This window comes from Pimephales promelas, chromosome 11 (assembly GCF_988280905.1).
Source record: "Pimephales promelas chromosome 11, fPimPro1.hap1.1, whole genome shotgun sequence".
In the NCBI taxonomy this organism is placed as follows: domain Eukaryota; kingdom Metazoa; phylum Chordata; class Actinopteri; order Cypriniformes; family Leuciscidae; genus Pimephales; species Pimephales promelas.
Genome location: NC_142779.1, coordinates 16,939,799 through 16,959,579, shown reverse-complemented (window position 1 = coordinate 16,959,579; position 19,781 = coordinate 16,939,799). Strand labels below are relative to the sequence as shown.

Here is a 19,781-nt window from a genome sequence, read left to right as displayed (position 1 = left end):
TAGTATTATCAAAGCTGTTTTAAATAGATGTTTTGGGCCAAGTCACTATTAGGATGATTTATGTTCCCTTAAGTGAACTTGGACCCTGATCAATACCATTTGCCTTCACACAGATGAATGGTGATGAATAGCAGAAGTGCAGTTGTATGTGTTCTCTCAGAATTTAAATGTATCCAGTGTCTAGCCTATAGAGTCATAATTTCCGTTTTATATTTAGCATAGTGTCTTTTCTATATTTGAGACAATTCAAATGAAATAAAGTCGAAACACATATTTACGCAGATCTGAGATCATTTATATTCTTGCAACAATCTAGCTTAAATTGGATAATTCACCCAAAATTAAAAAAATCTGTCATCATTTACTCACCCTCATGTCATTCCTTCTTCCGTGGAACAAAATATAGGCCTGTGGTCTTTTTTTATCCTTTCAATGGAAGTCAATAGTCACCAAAATGGTTAGGTTGCACTGTTCTTCAATAAATCTTGCTTTTGTTATTTACACAAGAAAGTCATACTTTATTAAGACATATGGGTGAGTAAATGGGGACAATTTACACAAAATTGAGAATTCTATCTCTTAAGTTTACTCTTCGTTGTTATTAACCACAGCTGAGGCCCGAGAGACACTATATTCCTTATGCAAAATAGAAACAAGCGTCCATCCTTCTTTAGAATTTTGTGTTTTTGACTTCTGTTTTTGCGTTAGCCACATACTCTATATTTCTCATGTAGTTATTAGCTGGTGACCATGAGCATTGTAATGTTTAAAGAGGACGTCAAAACAAATGTCAGTAAACCGGGAGGATTTTAAAACAAGTGGTTCGTTCATAAATCCATTTGATCTTTCCTTCATGTTGTGGAAATACAAACTGGAAGTCAGAAGATGTGCAGTGCTAAAAGGGGGGGTGGGAATAGGCCTACATATTTGCTCACTGAAATATTTTCAGTAGCCTATCCAAGTAGGATTCTGGGTTTGCAATTTGAAACATGTAAATTCATAAATAAATCTCCTTTTTTGGCATGCCTGTTAATACAATTATTTCCCCTTTAAAACAAATCCATCCTCCCCCATGGAGGAAGTCCCTTGGCAGCTTGAAGCATATACTTCCTCAAATATTTTATCCGACCTTTTAGTCATATTTTTCCTAGACTGAGCTTAAAACAGGAAGCTCATGTTCTCCAGTTATTACACTGAAAGAAACTATCTAGTGTTGTATTTAAACGCGTGTTAAGTTCCACATTTTATTTTAACTAAAGCTTTAAATTTGAAAAGCATTAATAAAGTTGTAATATAACAGGTGGACCGAAAGCAATTTAACATCACCCTTTCATTTGCAGTTTAATTGTCAAGTGGTTTATCGCAAGACTCCTGATGATAATTATCTTACAGACATGCTAATAACGGTGTGAACGGTCCCAGCGTTTCCCAGGGCAACCGCAATAGTCTCCCGCCCACGGACGTCTCTGATTGGCTCCGTTAATCAGCGGAGTGTAGGATTGGATTACACAGCTGCCAGTCTTCTCAACGAGTAGAATCATTATAATCCCCGAGGAAGTAGAAGGGTGACAGTGAAGTGGAATATAAAACGTTGTCTTACAAAACAGCTGGGCTCTGTCAGCTCTTACGAAGGAACGGCGTTTCGTGAGATGGTAAGGAGATAATATGCAATGAAATGGAAAAGAGCACCTTATTAATGGAAATGGATTTATTTTAGGTGTTTTCTGAATAATTCTGCAGGTGAGCTTTATGTATCTAACGTTACTGTTGTCTGCTTTTGAAGGCTCCTTAGGCTTCTTCTGAAACTCTTCAAGGTAGCTTACAGCAGTCAAAACAAACTTGAGTGATTAGGCTATTTGAGTGAACCTTCTGACAACGTTACATTTGCACCAGATGTGAATCACCATTTTGATATTTTTTTAATATGTGTATTTTTCCTTTTCATGATAGCAGAATATCATATATAGCCTACTTTGCATTTTTTCTGTCTTCCCAATCTTTCCAACTTCTGCAAAATAGTCACGCAGAAATCCAGCAGTGGTTTAGGTCGTTATGCTATATATGAGAGTCGTTATATGAGAGTCACAGCTGCTTTACAGTAATTGGTTGGGGGGCTTCACAGTGTCATTATTTTATGGAGTTGGGGAGCATCTCTAGACAGGACCTCTTTTAAATAAGACTTAATTTTTTTTTAATTTTTTTTAAAAGTTTTTAAATAAGCCTAATGCATTTTATAAGGGTGACAAGACACAGTGGATAGTGTGTGTGTGTGTGTGTGTGTGTGTGTGTGTGTATATATATATATATATATATATATATATATGTGTATATATATTTATATATATATATGAAGAGTTCAGATGCAAAAGCCTCTAAATGCCATTTGAAATTTTCATCTTTAATGATGATTTTTATCAAACTTGTATATTTAAGTTCAGTAATTTCACTTAAATAACAATTAATAGGTAATTATCATTGCCATTTAAGTGAAATTACTGAACTTAAATATATAAGTTTGATAAAAATCATCATTAAAGAAGAAAATTTCAAATGGCATTTAGAGGCTTTTGCATCTGAACTCTTCATATATTTCCATTGAAAGGCGTTTTCTTGCTTTTTCACTAAAATGGCATTATTAATAATTGATGAGGACAGTCATTTAGAGAGATTGGGTTAATTCATAGAATATTCAAATGTATTTCCTTTACTGAGTAGGAGCCATTTTGTGTTTTTAACCAATTTTAGTTTGAATTTTAGTTTTAGTTATTTTAATTCTGTCAAATAGCTTCATGTCTGATATGTGCACAAAAAAAAATACAGGATAACTATCATATGAAATACACAAATACCACGTTTTAAAAAAAATGTTTTATTAGAAATGAGCAGTACAAAAACAATATATACAAATTCCATATACATAACACATTTCTTTATAAAGAACTTAAGAACTGTTGAGTTAATTCTTCTTGGGACTTTTTGGTCCATTCCTCTTCCTCTTGAGCAGACAGACCTTCTTCTTCCGTGTGTTGAATTCAATCCTGGACAATAGAACAGTGAAGGTTTAATTATTAGGGAGGCCTGAAAAGCTGAGCAACAACAACAGCAAAAAAACAACAACAACAATGCATTCTCAACCCTATCAATGCACACCATTAATGGCAACTTAAACACTTAATATTTACCAGAGACCTTTTTATTCTGACTCAACCATCCCTGAAAGCATTGGCAAGACAATCTGTATAATGCAAGCAAGGCTTGTAGTATTGTTTAACAAGTATTTTGATCATATTTCTATAAATATATCATGTTACTTTAAAACATCTTTAAATTATTAAATGCTCATTTATTAATATGTAAATATAGATTTTGTATATGTTGAATGTATGTCGAGAGGGGAGCTATAGTGAATCTATAGAATGATAATTTTTGTGTACTGCCACCCTGTGGCAGAAGTAAATATTACTAGTGCTAGGATTTCCTTCTACCACAGGGTGTCAGTTTTGAAATGTATTGAAATTGCTTAAATGAAGTTCTAAATCAGTCTAATTTTTACCTTTTAAAGATTTTTTATGAGTGGATTCATTATAAATAACTGTAAAATTGTCTTTAGAGAGGGCAGCTGTTGTTCACATACCTTTTCCAACATCTTTGCAGTTGTTTTCCCTTCTTGGACTCTGGATTTAGACAAACTCGTTTATCTATCAGCTGGAGTCTGTGGAGGAGATCATTATGTTGTCAAATGTGAGCAAACCACTTCAAACTACAGAATACATAATTCTTGATCTGAGTCATTTGCTCATGTCACCCTTCCGAACAAACTTCAGTTGAACTCTAAACTTAATTATACAAAAATGTATTTAATATTTGCATTGTTTGGTTATTGCATTTGGCATCAAAATACCAGAAAAAAAAATCTGCATTTACTATCTTGCTGCAACAGAGATAATATTTCCAGTTTCTTGAGAAAGAATTTTAATGGTATTATCTGTCATATCATGCCCCCTCATGCCCAAATTGAAATTAAACGAATCCAAAATGATGCACAATCCATCGTGCCACAGTCTGGCTTTGGGCTTCCCATCAGATAAATTATATTGCGATGTGCCTCAACACGAGATAGTGTGTTATATCACTCACTGTTAACAATGGATTTCAAAACTTCCAGAAGGGATATAATTTCATGTTAATTATTAAAGACAAATTCGTTTCTACAGTATAAAGTACAGAGTGCATTTGAATATTACTATAGATTTTGGAGGCAAGGGCATTTTTTTGAGAGGTAATTTTCTTACTTTGTATTTTGCAATTATTTAGACAGGCAGTGATCATCACATGTTTTTTTTATTGCTAAAGAGTAGCACTGACATAACACTTGATGTGTTCTACATTAAAAAAAAGTCATGCGAGTTTTCAGTGACATGAGGGCGATAAATTATTTCAGCAAATAATCTGTGGAAGGTGTGACCCGATCGGAATGACCAAGTTTAGACATGATTTCCGCAAAAGTTTTAAACAAGCGAATAAGGATAAGGTTTTAAACACAAACAATTCAAAGATCATTATATATTTTAGGAAGCTTTATTTATTAATCAATCAAATCCCTCTCAATTTGCATGGGAATGATGTTTGTTTACTCACATGATTTGAACCTTGTTGCAGAAAGCGTCTTTCGGTATAATTGTGTAGTCTTTGATTTTTCTCCATTGCACCGAGCCAGTCTCCTCAATGCACTCACATTTTTCTCGAATGGATATTGCAGCAGTCCTGTTTTCTAAAGACGGATCAAGAAACATAAAGCCATGTGTCCCACATCACCCACATGACCAATATCTGATGTAAATCTGCAAACACTCCTGATAAGTCATTAAACGCTACTGTAGGCCTACCTGTCATGAAGTGTAAGCAGACTGAGAGCAAGAGCAGCATGCTCACATTTCTTTGCTGAGTTCTGAAAGCCATTTCACTAAAGCTGCGTCATTCACAAGAGAGTCTTTCTTTGTGTGTGTTTGCACTTGAGTGTGTACAGAACTGTCCTGCTTTTCTCCCTCACTTTCCCTCCTTTATGCGTTTCCTGTTTTGCCATATTAAGTAGGATCAGAGTCACATGATTTCAAGGAAATGCTTCAAGACAAATAAGTGATTTCTCAACACCTGTCTACTTACCTCTGCTGGTTTTGTGGTCTGGGATGCTATTGTTTTAATCAAATGCTTTACTAAATTCTTTTAGGATGAATTGTTCATACCGAAGGGTTCCCACACATTTTTCATCTTTTCATTTCTGAGACATTTCCATGCCTTTTATTAATGGATTTAAAGCAAGTACTGGATGTTTAAAAACCTTAATATAGAAATTGCTTTCAAATAGTTTTTGGATGACTTGATGTCCAATTGGTGAATTGTATTGCAGAGTTCAGTCCTATGTAAACAAACATGAGAAAAAAGAAAGTAGAGAAACGCATTTAAATTCTCAGTAGTTCATGTTTATTAGTTAATTTCACATTAAACTGTAAAACTATAAAAAGACATTTTTATTTACATAATCACTGAATACATGAATTTATGATAAACTTAAATATGTGTTCAACTGGCCGATGTGACTTGAATAGCAGGGCTCAGCTCATCCCTGTACAGCATGTCAAGGTTAAATGCTGTCCCTGTTGTAACATGCCTTCGTTACTGTATATGCTGTTCCTTTGGGCTCCATACACATGTGCACTCCTCTGAATTCAGCCTTTTCTCGTGTTCTTGGCTTGTTAAGTACATATGAAAGTACAGCAGCGCCATAGGCTTTGAGCGGGATCTTCTTCTGATAATGTCAAGTTTTCTGCCTCCATCTGTTTAGAATTTGAGGTTAAGATGTGGCCTTCTTGGATTTTCTGGACTGCATCCTCTTTCTTTGCCTTGGCCCTGGGTTTTGTCTGCGTATGCAGTTTTTACTGTCCTTGCCACCCCTTTGCATCCTAAAAAAAAAAAACAAATGGATCAAGTGTATTAAAACATGCAGACCACCATGATATTTAGAGAGAGTGATGTTTGGATATGCTGGGCTTTTGTTTACAAACTCATTTGATGATAACACTCTCTTACCTTTGCCAACATTTCAGCAGTCTTTTTCCTTGGCGTCCCTCGGGATTGAGACACACAGGATTATTGTTTTTCTGCCGTACGACTCTAATGAAAAGTACAGAGAATAATAGAACATGTAAACCCAATGGTGCACTTATACATTTTGAATCTTATGAAGTAAAATATGCAGACTACTTACATGATCTCATTTTGTAAGCAGTTAGGTCCTTTTGGAGTGACTTTGAGATCTGATAATGGTCCATGGACTCTGCTTTTGACCTGTGGACACTGACAGGTCTTTGGAACATGTTGACTATCTACCGCTTGGACTGTAAAAAATAAAAAAATAAAGTTAATAAACAACCATGATGTAACTCAAAAGTTAGGGGTCAGATATTTTATTTTTCAAATAAATACATTTTATTAAAAAAGAAGCATTAAATTAATCAAAAGTGACAGTAACAACTATTTTGATTCAAATGATTTCTATTTAAAATAAAAAGTTGTTCTTATATTCTTTCTATTCATCAAAGAATCCCAAAAAATAAAGAATCATGGTTTTCACAAAAATATTAAGCAGCAAGAAAAAAAAAAAAAAAACTGTGATGATGTGATCATGGATTAAGTGACACTGAATACTGGAGTAATGCTGAAAATTCAGCTTTGCCATCTCAGGAATAAATTACATTTTGAAATATATTCTAATAGAAAGCAGAAAGTTACTTGTATAAGAAAATATTTTTAACTTTAATTAAGTTATTTCAAATAAATTCAGCCTAAACACAAAAGACAAATTCTACCAAAATCAAACTTTTGGGAGTGTCTACTGTCTATGATTACCATAATTTAATTCAACATGGTTAAATCGCATTACATCTATGCAAAACTTGATGTACAAAACAAGTAGAAATTTGTCTGCTCAGAGGGTTTTGGAATCTACTGTAGTTCATCTGTTCGCATACACTCACCTGTTAGGAGTATACTGAGGTTGAAAGCCAGCAAAGCATAAGCTATCTGTGTCATCATGTTGAGAGTGTTTCTGTGGGTTATTGCTGAATGACCTGCTGGCGTTTTATACTCTCTCTGAGGGACTTCCCATGACACTCCTGCTTTGTCGCTACTCCCAGTTTCAAGCCATTTTGACATGAATGAGAAAGCTAGGAATTTCCAAATACCCACTGCTTCAGGAATCTTTTAAAACTTGGTCACATGCACATAATCACAATACAGTTCACCCTTATGTCATTCCAAACCCATATGCTGATATTCTTTTCACTGTATTGAAAGTCTTCTGAAGCCAGATTATAGTTTAATATGTGGAACAGACTGAAATCATTTTTCACAGAAAATATTCCTTATCCTTACGTGGAATCTCATCTGCATCTTTGTCAGATTCAAAAATGGCATGTCAGTGTGTCAAGCCAGTTACTATTACTAATTCACACTTGTCATAGTTTTATGGTGTTTTTGTTCTTTTTTTGAGCTTGACAGATCACTTTTCCATATATTCATATAGAATATAAAATAAAAATAAAAAGTATTACTTTGTGACCTTTCAGAAGGTCTGAAAACATGTCAAGGCAAGACTTACTGCTAGATTGTCTAACTGTAGGATCATGTGATTTCCCCTCATTCCCGTGATTACTTTCACTTGGTCCTCCTGCACAAGATGATGAAATGGGTCCTTTTGGATCATGATGAGTCACATAACACATGGCATATCCTGATTCGCTCGCTCATTCATTATAGCCTATTATTAACCTGTTCTCGTTTTCCTACCTTTCTCTTCCATTGTCTTGCTCTTATAGCTGAAAGTCATTCTATCAAGGGAACACCACCATGAATCCTGACAAGATCATCTATGTGAGGCTGAATGGGGAGAAAGTTATTGCAAAGTAAGAGTTCCACGTCTGATACACGCTGGACATTAAAAACACACCTCCCAAACGAAAGCCCTCAGTGTAACACCTTTGTCTTTTTCAGGTCTGATATTATGTCCCTTCTAAAAACGTATAACTGCTACCACGAAGGAAAAAGCTTTCAGCTTCGCACTCGTGAGGTATGTAACATCAGTGAAAGTGATAACTGTGGATCTGGATCAAATCTTTTGTGTGTTCTGGTTGGTGATTAATAGACCTAATCTTACCTACAGAAGAGTTGCGTCAGAGTGTGTGATACAAATGGCTATTGTCTCGGAATGGGATTTCGTATGTGGGACATTGGAATGAGTGTTCAGAACAGCTGATTGTCACTCTCTGCAGACCGTAGCCTTAAAACGCACTGAAACACATACAGTAAAATGGGCCTTGATGACACATGATCGACTTCATTTTTTTATGCAGAACCTATCCCAAATTGAACTGTAACATCATTACAACCATGCATTATTATTATTATTATTTTGTTGATACTCTGAAACATTTATTGTAGGGTCAATTGTTATTCAGTTCATAATAATAATATAATAATAAATGTCATTGTCTCTAAGGCTACCATGGGTAGTTTTGTAATTATGTGAAAAAAAACCCCAAATTATTTTCCTATTGTAAATATGAATAATATGGTTTATAGATAGCCCATATTAATTGTAATTTGTTTTGTTTTTGTTTTAAAAAGATAAATAAATAAAAAATAAAAATAAATTTTGTGTGCTACAAGTAAATATAAACAAAACATTATAATGTAGAGAATTAAAGATTATTAAATATTTATTTTAAAAAATTGTGTTAAACCTTTGCTGTAACCTATTAACCCTTTAGGTTAGTGCTAGATGATGATTTAAATCTTAAAGTCAGTATGAAATGGAAATTCACTGGATCTATTTTCTAAATGCGTGTTATAGATCTTATTGTGAACAATTCATCATTGCTTTTTTTGTGTTTTAAAAAGATTTTTTTTTTACCTCTGAAAGTTTAATTAAAATGTCCAGTGAAAACAACTGACTTCTCTCACATTTTTCCCATCACTTTTGAGAGCAATTGCATCTCAAAATCAATTGCTTTCGTGTGAACGACCGAGATGGCAAAAAAACACACACAAAAAAACCCCTCCTAATTATTTCTAATTTTATCTCAACAAGTTAACTTATTGCTGTTTTTAATATTAGGGTTGGTCTGGTCTGTCAGCAAACAGGACAGTCTGTCACATTGTTATGCTCTGTTGGATCTGTTAAAGTATCTGGGAAATCCCTCCAGGCTGCTTGTGTTTGAGAACGAGTTTAACCTCAGTCAGTACGATACTGAAAGTAAAGAGATTTTCCAATGCTCTGACAGACATAGTGCCTAAAATAACTGATTGTGACAACATTTTATACGTATAATAGGACACCTTTTTTTGCAATTAGATGGCATAAATGGTAGAAGAAGTTTATCCATTAATATGCCACATTTGTACATAATACAGGCTGGAAGATCAAGTTCAGTGCTTAAGAGAGAGAGAGAGAGAGAGAGAGAGAGGGTGTGTGCGTGTCTCTTATTTGTTTCTGGTTGAGACTCGCATATTTCTGAAGCTTGCTGTTACTGTGCTTTTGTTGGATTTTAATTATGTCAGGATTTTAATTATTTTTCTTCTAAAACTGATTGTACAGACCAAACCGTAAGGCCTAGACTTTAAACTTGGTCAGATGGTAGGTCTCAATTTGGGGAGAGACTGACATGATATCACCCCAATCGGCCAATGGGGGGCGCTACAGCAATCAAAAGTTGGAAATCGTTCCTAACTCCTAGACCGTTTGTCATAGACTCAAATGTCTTATATCATTGGAATTCGTGACTTAATATCGGCTGGATACATTTTCCGCCATTTTGGATTTTGTCCCAAACTTACTTGTGCAAACTAGTTCCGATTTTTCGAGATGGTCCTCACTGCGGAACATGAAATCCATGGGGAGGAGTCGGATCCAGATCCAACTCCTCGCACCTTACATACAAGTAAACCTAACCAACTCCGCCCCCTGATCTCTAAACCTAATCCTACCCATCTCCACCCCTTGGATCGTGATCCGACTCCTCCCCGTGGATCTCATGTTCTGCATTGAGGTGCTACTGGATTTTTCCGGATCGGAACCAAACCAGTGAAGAATAATTCTCTGGAGTCTGAAAATCAGTAATAATCGAATAAATCAAAATTTATATTCATGTACGCTAAGGGGCACCAAATGTTTGACCTTGGCAAAGCCACTTTTTCTAAAATGGCTATAATTCGAGAACAAAATGAGATTTTCACGAAACTTCGTACATGTGTATAGGCTCAATGTGATAAAAAATCGATTTGACACTTGGTGGCGTTATAACAGGGGGAAAAAAACATGACAATGGCTATAATCACACAACCGTAAGTCCGATTGAATTGAAAATTGGCATGTACTGTCTTTGTCCAAAGTGCTATGATTGTCTATCTATGAGGACATTGGTGTATCTAAAAAAAACATGTCTGCCATCGGCCAATTAATTTTGAGCACCTATTAGACAAGGTTAATGGAAGCCGATTGGAAGGAACCTTGGTGGGCATGTTCGACTCATGGCCCTTGAGGTCTGTGAGAATTTTGAATAAAATCAGCCACAAGGTGGCGCTAAGAAGTTTTACGCCTCAGTAATCCCTTGGTATTTCTCACATCAACACAATATTCATATTATTTGATAGATCTCCTCATTCTGAACAACATTGCCTCTAGAACCACTGCTGTCAATCAAATCATTCATTAAATATCCCCAATTAAATGAATACCCGACACTTCACGAAAATAGGTGAGCATATACAACATATGATTCTAAACAAGTGTGGCAATAGGTGGTGCTATAACAGTTAAAAAGCTTAAAAAAACATATATCCTATGGTAAATTGGCTGTAAATGGTCTTTTTCATCTATGATATAAGTGGATACATGCTTGCTAAATAAAACAATATCTTTTACAGATAATGCTTAAAGGCCTTGAATGCTTGAACCCTGATCATTTCTGCTCACAGATATATTTATAATTATTATTAGTGTTGAAAATATCCTCTCCTCCTCTGACTCCCTACGTTCTTTGGTTCCACCCCAGACATCTGATGTATATGTTGTAATTTGACCGTCCACTGAACTCAGCATAAGCAGAGCTTTCATTTGATATTAAGGCTCTATGACAATTTTAAGAACATGTCATTTAATGAGCCAAAAATTGGCTGCTATGTTGAATTTGAAGTTCAAAAATAGGACAAATAAACAAATCTACATAATTTATGAATTTCTTCCCAAATAGTCTCAGAAACCATGTATTAAGCAGTACTCTGGGTAAAACAATTATAAAGTCAATTTCAAGCTTGGCTGACGGCAGCCATTTTGGATATAGGGCTCTTTAACCAGTGAGAAACAAACCTTTGCTCTCCACGGTCACAGAACTGCTATATCACTATAAAATGCTATAATATGTACAGTATTAATGTAGCAGGAGTTGTCATGCTCTTGGTCCCAAAGATAGTTTACTTCTTGCAGGACTTAACCAGCAACCTTCAAGGTAGCCCTGCGGCACTATGGGAATATCTCCATTGATAAGATCATTAAAAATGAGCTGTGTATTCTGACAAAATATATAAATATATAACATATAAAATGAAGATGATTTACCAGTGCCGCTTTCTTAGAAAGGCTTTATTGCAAGATCACATTCCACTCACAATGCTTCTGGTTGTTTGTTTAATCTTTCAATATGAGCCATTAGACTCCAGCAACCACCCACGTCGTTTGCTCTGACCTTTTTGGATACTTCCAGGAATCTGGGTGTACCACTCCAAAAAACGTGTTAATATAGCCTAAGCCTACTACAGAAAAACTAATCATTGAAACTGAAAATTTGCCAGGTTTGTGCATCACATCTTTGAGAGAATTTTCTTTGTATTTTATTGTTTATTTTGATTTATTCCTCTTTTTAAAGTTGACCAAGTGCAAGAACAAACATTTTGTGAGCAATTTCTATAAAATAACATTGATCAGAAAGAAATTATATGGATGTTCTTTCTGCATAGTCGACATTAAACTTAATTCTTCCTTTTTGCATTACATATAAAATAATGTAAATAGAAAAATGTGATGATATGAGAAAATATGTTTTATTTTTTTCTTTCCAACATGTTTTCTCTGTGCGCACTCAGTGTCAGGTCAGTGTCGCTCTGCTGGTTATGTTTAGACAGTGCATGCTGTAAAAGCAGCTGCCAGCAGAGGTCGCTGCATAACTGGACTTACATCTCAAAAAACTTGCCTTGTGGACCTGAAACTGCAATAGACGGGGTTAGAACCGCAAATAGATTTAGTTTTGTGTTTTAGCCCCTGGCCTTGTTTCATTTGCATAATTTGCTAAGGGATAATACTGTGGGAAACTATTGATCTGTCAAAATGAAGGTTTACAGAAAGCTTTTTGTCAGATGAAAGTATTCTCAAGCTAGAACTTCCATAACATATTTATTAGGATTAGCCTATTTATGCATTTTGTTCTCCCTTGTCTCACCATCATGCTCAATATTATTATATTGTCTATGTGTATTATACAGGCACAATTTGACTTATGGTCATGTTAGTTCTTTATCAGTTTAAAACACACTCAGATAGATAGATAGATAGATAGATAGATAGATAGATAGATAGATAGATAGATAGATAGATAGATAGATAGATTTTATTTATTTTTTATTTTAAAAAGCATAGAATGTAGAAAACCATGCCTTTGACAGCAAACATGTAAACATTAGCACATTTGTACAAAAAGTTTGTTCAGACAATAAATTAAGAAGTTCAGTTCAATCCTCCATTGCGTTCATCCATCAAACGTTCAGTGTTATCCGCCCATCAGCATGTCACACATGCTTTGGCGCATTAGAGTAACCACAAAGCAGCAGGTGCGCTGTCGGTCCTGCGCAAATTCTCTCCGTGTGACTGTAAGTGTGTCTGTGCAAACAACCAGTCCAGTGGATCTTTAGTGCCACAGTCCTTCTGGCTGCTGAACCTCAGCGTAACCTCATCCAGGCCGAGCGAAATGCAGCAGGGTCGCAGAGCCCTGGAAGAGCCTGTGTGCTTCCCCACGGGTTTACGCCTCTGAGTCCTGGATATCCTCAAAGGGCCGCAAGCGGGCTGGGCCAATTCTTTAATGGAGTTCACATATTCATCCAGGGTCTGCGAGAGGTCCTCGTGCGACTCCGTTATTGTCGGTAGAGGAGCCACAGACAGCAGTAATCTTCTGGGTTTCATCCTGGAGAGGGATGAGCAACAGTTAGTTATTTATGCAGCCTGCATTTGTAATGAGATTTGATTTAAAAAAATGTTTATTTAATCATTCAGTTGATCAGATATCTCAAATTTACCTGTAAGACAAGGTTCTAGCATCAGAGTGGTGATTGTTGTGGAGAGGTTGTGCCTGTGTTTGGTTTGTTCTGGACTGGCTTAGAGGCAGATCAACTCCTTTTATACAGCCCCGGCAGTTAAGGACCATAAGCCAAGGCCAATGGTGCTAAATTTAGCTAAGCTCTGACCTTGCATGACTGACAGGAAGTGTGTGTGTGCTGAACGGAGAGTAGAGAGGAAGCTGACCGCAGCTGCCCTGAATGTTTACATTGCAGAAACAATGAGAGTCTGGGAGCACTCGGCCCTCCACCTACATGACACTTGACTATGCTCACTCACAATTACAACAGCTGCAAACACCACTACAGATTGTTACTTTGGTCGAGGGTTTTTGGATTGAAAATAGCATGTTGACATAAATTCTTCCAGCTATAAAATTATGGAGTTTGTTTTAACACTGAGGTTTTGTGGTTTGCTGACTATGGGTTTTTAGGTGAAACACAGCTGGTAATAATATCAGAGATGTGAATTATAACGTTCACATGTATGTTTTCTCACCTCAGATTCACCTTTAAGCTAAAATCAAAGGTATGGCATACCGTAGAGCTAATAGTGTCTCAGCCTTCTATTTATATATGTTTAAAAGGTTTAACCTGTTGCATGCATCTGTTACAACCAGCTATTCTAAGCAGCTGTCCTGAATCTTGTTTAATCTCTGAGGTATATTTAGCTCTGTCACATGCAGTAGTCAGACAATATTGTTTTTTGTATGTGGACGGAAGAGACTTATCCACTTTGTTGACTTAGGCCTTGATAGTGTTAAGACTATGGCACGTTAAGTGGCACGTTTCTGCCTGAAAAGAACTGCATGAAGTCTGCTAAGCCTGACATCACTTCCCAATCTGAAAAGCTCACAACCTCATGATGATGCTATATTGTACACTACTCTTCAAAGGAGAGTGATTTTTTTTTTCTCTCCAAGAAATCCATGGTTTAATTTAACGTTAATTTATAATAATGTATATAAAGACAGTTATAATGTTGCAAAAGATTTCTAAGTCAATGCTGTACTTTTGTACTTCATTTCCATGAAAGAATCATATACCTAATCATAATCATATATCAAAGAAAAATATGTCATGGTTTCCAAAAAATATTAAGCAGCACTCCCATTTTCAACTGTTAATAATAATAATAATAATAAATGTTTCTTGAGCATTCTCATATTAGAATGCTTTTTTTTGTGTCACTGAAAATTGAAATGATTAGAATGTGTATTAAAGCATTGTGACATTTTCCATTCAACGCTGAACTAATAGTTAATATTAGTGAATTGTAAGCACATCATTGTTCAGAATCACACTCAGAAAATAATACATCTAATACGTGTGCTACTCCTCCCAATGTGTCTTTCCATAACTTCACCGTCTGCAATTGAAATTCTTTGGTTTGCAACTGCCTCTTCAGCACGTACGCTTGAAACCGAGCTGAGACATGGCCCAGCAGGATTTCCTCCATCTGACAAAAGAGTTAATCATGATTATTATTATTTCTTGCAGGAAGAGGGTGAGCTGATCGTGGAGGGTTTACTCAACATCTCCTGGGGCCTAAAGAGGCCAATCAGACTGCAAATGCATGATGACAACGAGCGCTTTCGCTATGCCTGCACGGGTGCGTGGAGGTCGGAGAGCTCAGAGTCCAGCAGGTGGGTGGAACAACACACCCAGATGTCTCCTTTCTTTCATTAGATCGTAACTCCAATATGTTTCTTTCATTAATTCAATCATAGATGTCTCAATCCAAAGGTCATATAGGTGGAAAGCTAGGTTAAATTGACTGCTCTTTTTTATCTTTCTCGGTCAGCTTAGAATTAATTATTAGAATTAAGATGATGCTTTTTTACTTTTCCTAAAATCCAATAAATTATTTTCTTTGAGATTTAAGGTACTTTTTATCATAGCTGTAATTTGGTAGGTGTTGATTCAGGGGTGCGTTTCCCGTACAGTGACATAACTCGCTGCTTAACTACCATGGTACGATGCATCGTTGAGGAAATCAACTAGCTAGTCACGACTGCTCCCTTACGATAGTTCTCTCGTATTGCGCAAGATAGCTTATGCTATGGGAAAGATTAATCTTTTAGAGATATTGAAGCCAAAAAATGATTCTTATTACATGCTTAGCCGCTCTGTATTCCCAATGAGTGCTTATGTATTCGTGCCGGCTCGCGTTGCTGGCCGCCTTATTCTCCACTTATCTGGGATCCCTGAGATTCCCTGAGACTCATGTAGCTAGTGGATGCTTGGGGCGCACTCTGTTGACAAAGGGTTCCCGTAGCGTAAGCTACGAGAGAATCTCTTGTAAGAGAGCACATCGGTTACCTAATGTAACCTCGGTTCAAACACAAATAAGGGGTTTAAAGTTTATTCCAAATATTGGTAACAAAAATGTGGTTAGGCCTACACATTTTCTGAACTTTATTTAAATAAATAGAAAATATAATATAGTCTTGCTTCAACAGCTGCTGAAAAAGAACAGAATAATTGACATTATTCCATTTTTTCCATCCTTTTTTTGTACCATATCCATTGAAAGCTTATAGTTCATCATGATATCATTCAATTAGACATTTTTGTTCTTTACAGGAATGAAAATGGTGAACAGAGTTTTTCATACCAGTTTTCTTTAGAGCCCAACAACAACAAAATCAGTGGTACACCTGAACCCAGTGAGTATGAAAAAGATCCAGATCTTTCCACACAAAAAATTAGGAAAATCTTTAAATGCTCTTTTTAATTTTGAAGGTTGTTATAGACTATAATTCGCAACTGAATTGATCTCCGAATGTCTCATCTTAATAATAATACGTCTCTGATTGCTGTCCTGCTGCAGGTGTGGATGTTGCTGAGGAAGACATCCCTCAACTGCTGAGAACCAGAAGTGATGCGAGCTTTGTAAATATTCAAAGAAGATCTAAAATCCACAACTCTGCCGATTCACAGAGAATAAAAAGAAACCGCTTCTCCATCAATGGCCATTTCTACAACCACAAAGTAAGTTTATTTTATTATTCTAAATAAGCAAAGTTAAACTTGAACTGTGATTATCTATAAAGCTTTCACTTCGAGAACACCAGGGCAGCCTTACAGGCAGAAGGCAGAGATGAGTTGGAAGTATTCATGCTCCAAGCTCAGGACAATAGTGCAATAGTGCTCACTGAAAGATAACATGCCTGGCCTGGTGCTCTCATAAAGTGCCACTGCAGCAACTAAGGGAAGTGTCTGTCGTCTAAGTGTTTATGCTGTACATCAGTGTTGTGAGATGGATGCAGGTGTTGAGAGGCAGTGTTTTCCTGTGCAGGCCTTCCCTTTTGCTGCACCATGTGCTTTTATTATCTGTTGTCGTCTGCCTCTCTCATTAATGGTCCTCGAAGGTCATATAAGTTGGCCTGGTCCCTTTGCAGGTGTGGAGATTTATGCATACACACACACACACACACATGTAAATTCTACTGTTGCAAATAGTTTTACTGTACACTATCATTTATTTTTGCTTCATTTGTGAACAAAAGCATCTGCTAAAACATGAAACAGAAGTGCAATTGTCTTATGGCATAGATCAATTTATCATCACCACAGACTATATTACCTTGCTTTTATAACTTATTGTATTGTATAGTATACATTTTATTTTATTAACTTGATTAATCTTTATTGTAGCTCATTTTATTGTATCTTATGTTTTTTAAAACCTTAATTTGCCAAATTTTACAGTAATCTTGTAGCACATCATTTATGAACGATTGAACATCCTATTAACTATTGCTGAACTCGATCTCCTTTCTTTACAGACATCAGTTTTTACTCCATCATATGGATCAGTGACAAATGTACGAGTGAACAGCACTTTAACAACACAGCAAGTTCTTAACTTGCTTCTTAATAAGTTCCGGGTAAGTTTTCCCTAATTCAGCTGAATATGAAGATCTGTTCTACTCTTTTACTTCTCCGTTTTATACTTCTGTGCAGGTTGAAAGTAAGGCAGATGAGTTTGACCTCTACTTAGTTCATGCATCAGGGGGTAAGGCTTGTCATTCTTAAGTTTACAGTGTTTAGTTTGTGCAAGCATCAACAATGTGTAGATTATATGATTTTTTTCCCCCCATCTTTTGCTCCCAGAGAAAACAAAACTGAAGGACACAGAATACCCTTTGGTATCTCGCCTGCTGCATGGTCCATGTGAAAAAATCGCCAGATTATTTATTATGGAAAAGGACCTTGGTGAAGAGATTACATATGATGTGAGTATTTTGTACATTTCAAAGTTCACAATAGGTAATCTGGCAAACTTTTCTGGTGCAAAACAATTCTGGTGTTCAAATTTAGATACAGTAAACAATGATGTCACTTCCAGATATCAAGTCTAATTTTAGGATCTTTCCAAGTGGAATAACAATGGTACATATAATTCTATTGCATATGTATAAACTAGTGTTAAAAAATTTAAGGTCAGTATTTTTTTTTACATACAATACATTTATACAGCAAAATCAATTTAATTAAATTGATTTAAAAATACAGTAAAGAGTTTATTTCAAATAAATGCTATTCTACTAAACTTTCTATTCATCAAATAATCCAGATTTTTTTTTAATCATGACATCCACAAAAAAAAAAAATATATATATATATATATTAGTCAGTACAACATTGATAATAAGAAATGTTTTTTTAGCATAATAGAATGATTTCTGAAGGATCATGTGACACGGAAGACAGGAATAATGGCTGCTAAAAATTCAGCTTTTTCATCAATAATCTCAGAATAAATTATATTTTAAAATATTCAAATAGAAAACAGCAATTTTAAACTGTAATAGTATTTCACAACATTGCTGTTTTTAATGTACAGTATTTTTGATAAAATAAATGCAGACTTGGCGAATAAGGTTGGTGAGGATAAGAGACATCTCTCAAAAGCATAAACAAATCTTACCAACCCCAAACCTTGAACAGTACTACAGTATATGTGTGATTACTATGCTGTTTTTTGTTAATATTCTGAACATACATTGCTTATATTTCAGTGGTTAATGTATTAATGCATTGTCTTTCAGGTTGCACAGTATATTAAGTTTGAAATGCCCGTTTTGGACAGTTTCATCAAGAAATTGAAAGAGGAGGAAGAGAGAGAGATTTTAAAACTGACAAGAAAGTAAGCAAGCACAAAATTCTTTGTTCCCTCAACAACACAACAATATATTAATTTTTATCTTAAGTGTACTTTTGTTTTTTACAGATACAGAGCACTGAGGTCAATGATATTGCAGAAATTGGATGGCATCTCTGACGGTGCAAATTATGTGTGAGAAAATGTGCTGATGGTTTAAAACACTGGCATCTTTTCTATTGTACAGTCAACAGCAGTGAGCCACAGATAATTTTAGGTTTTTAATTTTTGGTGAAGACATCAGCACAATAACTAGTATATGAAAAGTATAATCTACTTGTATCTAGTAATTAACAGCTGAAATGAATTGTAACCATAATTCTCAGGTGTCACAAAAGACCTAGAATGTTATTTTATGATGCACTTATGCTCCATGATTTTAAAAGACGTTACATAACGTATACACGCCTGACATGTTTGTACAGTAATAATGTTACATTTTATACATTTTAAAATAAATCTAATATATAAGGAATTGTTCACTCGGTCTTGTGTATCATCTCTGTTTTGCTAACATACAGTGTCATGTTAGTTTTGTACTCGCCTATTAAAAGTCAATTTGCTGTTATGATTATATTTCAAATTGATGCTAATGAACCTATTTATTCTATTACAATACAGTCCTGAGGTTTTTCATTTGATTGCCTCAAATCATTGTTTTATTGCTTGAGAAAAAATGTTGTTTCCCTCACGTTCACAATGAGCGTTTGTCATTGTTCTTTGAGTGACCCTTGTTCCCACAAGCGCTGGAGTGCCCATGTTACATACTGGAACAAGGAACTTTACTTAAGGTGGTTCCGTTTCCTGAACAAGTAGCACAAAGAGAAAAAATAAACTCATATAAAAAAATAAAATGCGTTTGTGTACTCTTGTAGAATCAGTCATTTATATTTTAGATATGATTTGTAAATAATGATTTGAAATGTATTTGTACTTAAGAATGTGGTTTGTATTGACAACAGAAATGTAGTGAAATCTATTATATTCTTTATTTTTGAGTACAACGTAGGAATATTTATGGCTTTTGGAATAATAGCTATAACCTGTCAAGAACACTTGACATTTTTTGTACGTTGAATGTAAATGCGCCTGCTGCCTATAGGTGCACGGCAGTCACTCCATGCGGAGTTGAACGCCCCCTGCTGGAGATAGGCGAAAGCGGGCAGCGTCTTTA

At 35.5% G+C, this 19,781-nt stretch overlaps 4 protein-coding genes across 8 annotated transcripts; 1 reads left to right on the top strand and 3 right to left on the bottom strand.

The window, feature by feature from the left end:
• The first annotated feature begins 1,522 nt into the window (after positions 1–1,522).
• rassf4a (Ras association domain family member 4a) lies at positions 1,523–19,089 on the top strand. 4 transcript variants are annotated; one of them, XM_039672220.2, is made up of 12 exons: positions 1,535–1,652; positions 1,784–1,814; positions 7,875–7,961; positions 8,050–8,125; positions 14,938–15,083; positions 16,024–16,106; positions 16,271–16,431; positions 17,229–17,330; positions 17,407–17,458; positions 17,557–17,678; positions 18,495–18,592; positions 18,677–19,089. In XM_039672220.2, exons 3-12 carry the CDS (start codon positions 7,906–7,908, stop codon positions 18,744–18,746), a joined length of 966 nt encoding a protein of 321 aa, XP_039528154.2. In that variant the 5' UTR covers positions 1,535–1,652; positions 1,784–1,814; positions 7,875–7,905; the 3' UTR covers positions 18,747–19,089. The 4 variants fall into 4 exon arrangements, with proteins under 4 accessions (XP_039528153.2, XP_088973232.1, XP_039528154.2 ...); XM_039672219.2 differs by lacking the exon at positions 1,784–1,814 and having other exon boundaries at positions 1,523–1,652; XM_039672221.2 differs by lacking the exons at positions 1,535–1,652; positions 1,784–1,814 and adding an exon at positions 3,718–3,741.
• cxcl18a.1 (chemokine (C-X-C motif) ligand 18a, duplicate 1) lies at positions 2,854–5,027 on the bottom strand. The gene is made up of 4 exons (XM_039672225.2): positions 4,887–5,027; positions 4,639–4,771; positions 3,635–3,712; positions 2,854–3,038 (listed from the first exon to the last, which is right to left on the bottom strand). Exons 1-4 carry the CDS (start codon positions 4,957–4,959, stop codon positions 2,957–2,959), a joined length of 366 nt encoding a protein of 121 aa, XP_039528159.2. The 5' UTR covers positions 4,960–5,027; the 3' UTR covers positions 2,854–2,956.
• On the bottom strand, positions 4,887–7,144 carry cxcl-c13b (CXC chemokine 13b). Of its 2 annotated transcripts, XR_016145534.1 has the most exons (5): positions 7,035–7,144; positions 6,266–6,395; positions 6,088–6,171; positions 5,164–5,960; positions 4,887–5,071 (listed from the first exon to the last, which is right to left on the bottom strand). XR_016145534.1 is itself a non-coding variant. In XM_039672222.2 (4 exons), exons 1-4 carry the CDS (start codon positions 7,090–7,092, stop codon positions 5,852–5,854), a joined length of 381 nt encoding a protein of 126 aa, XP_039528156.2. In that variant the 5' UTR covers positions 7,093–7,144; the 3' UTR covers positions 4,887–5,851. The 2 variants fall into 2 exon arrangements, 1 of the variants encoding a protein (XP_039528156.2); XM_039672222.2 differs by having other exon boundaries at positions 4,887–5,960.
• On the bottom strand, positions 12,714–13,541 carry LOC120479584 (protein DEPP). The gene is made up of 2 exons (XM_089117107.1): positions 13,399–13,541; positions 12,714–13,286 (listed from the first exon to the last, which is right to left on the bottom strand). Exons 1-2 carry the CDS (start codon positions 13,524–13,526, stop codon positions 12,914–12,916), a joined length of 501 nt encoding a protein of 166 aa, XP_088973233.1. The 5' UTR covers positions 13,527–13,541; the 3' UTR covers positions 12,714–12,913.
• Positions 19,090–19,781: the final 692 nt, after the last annotated feature.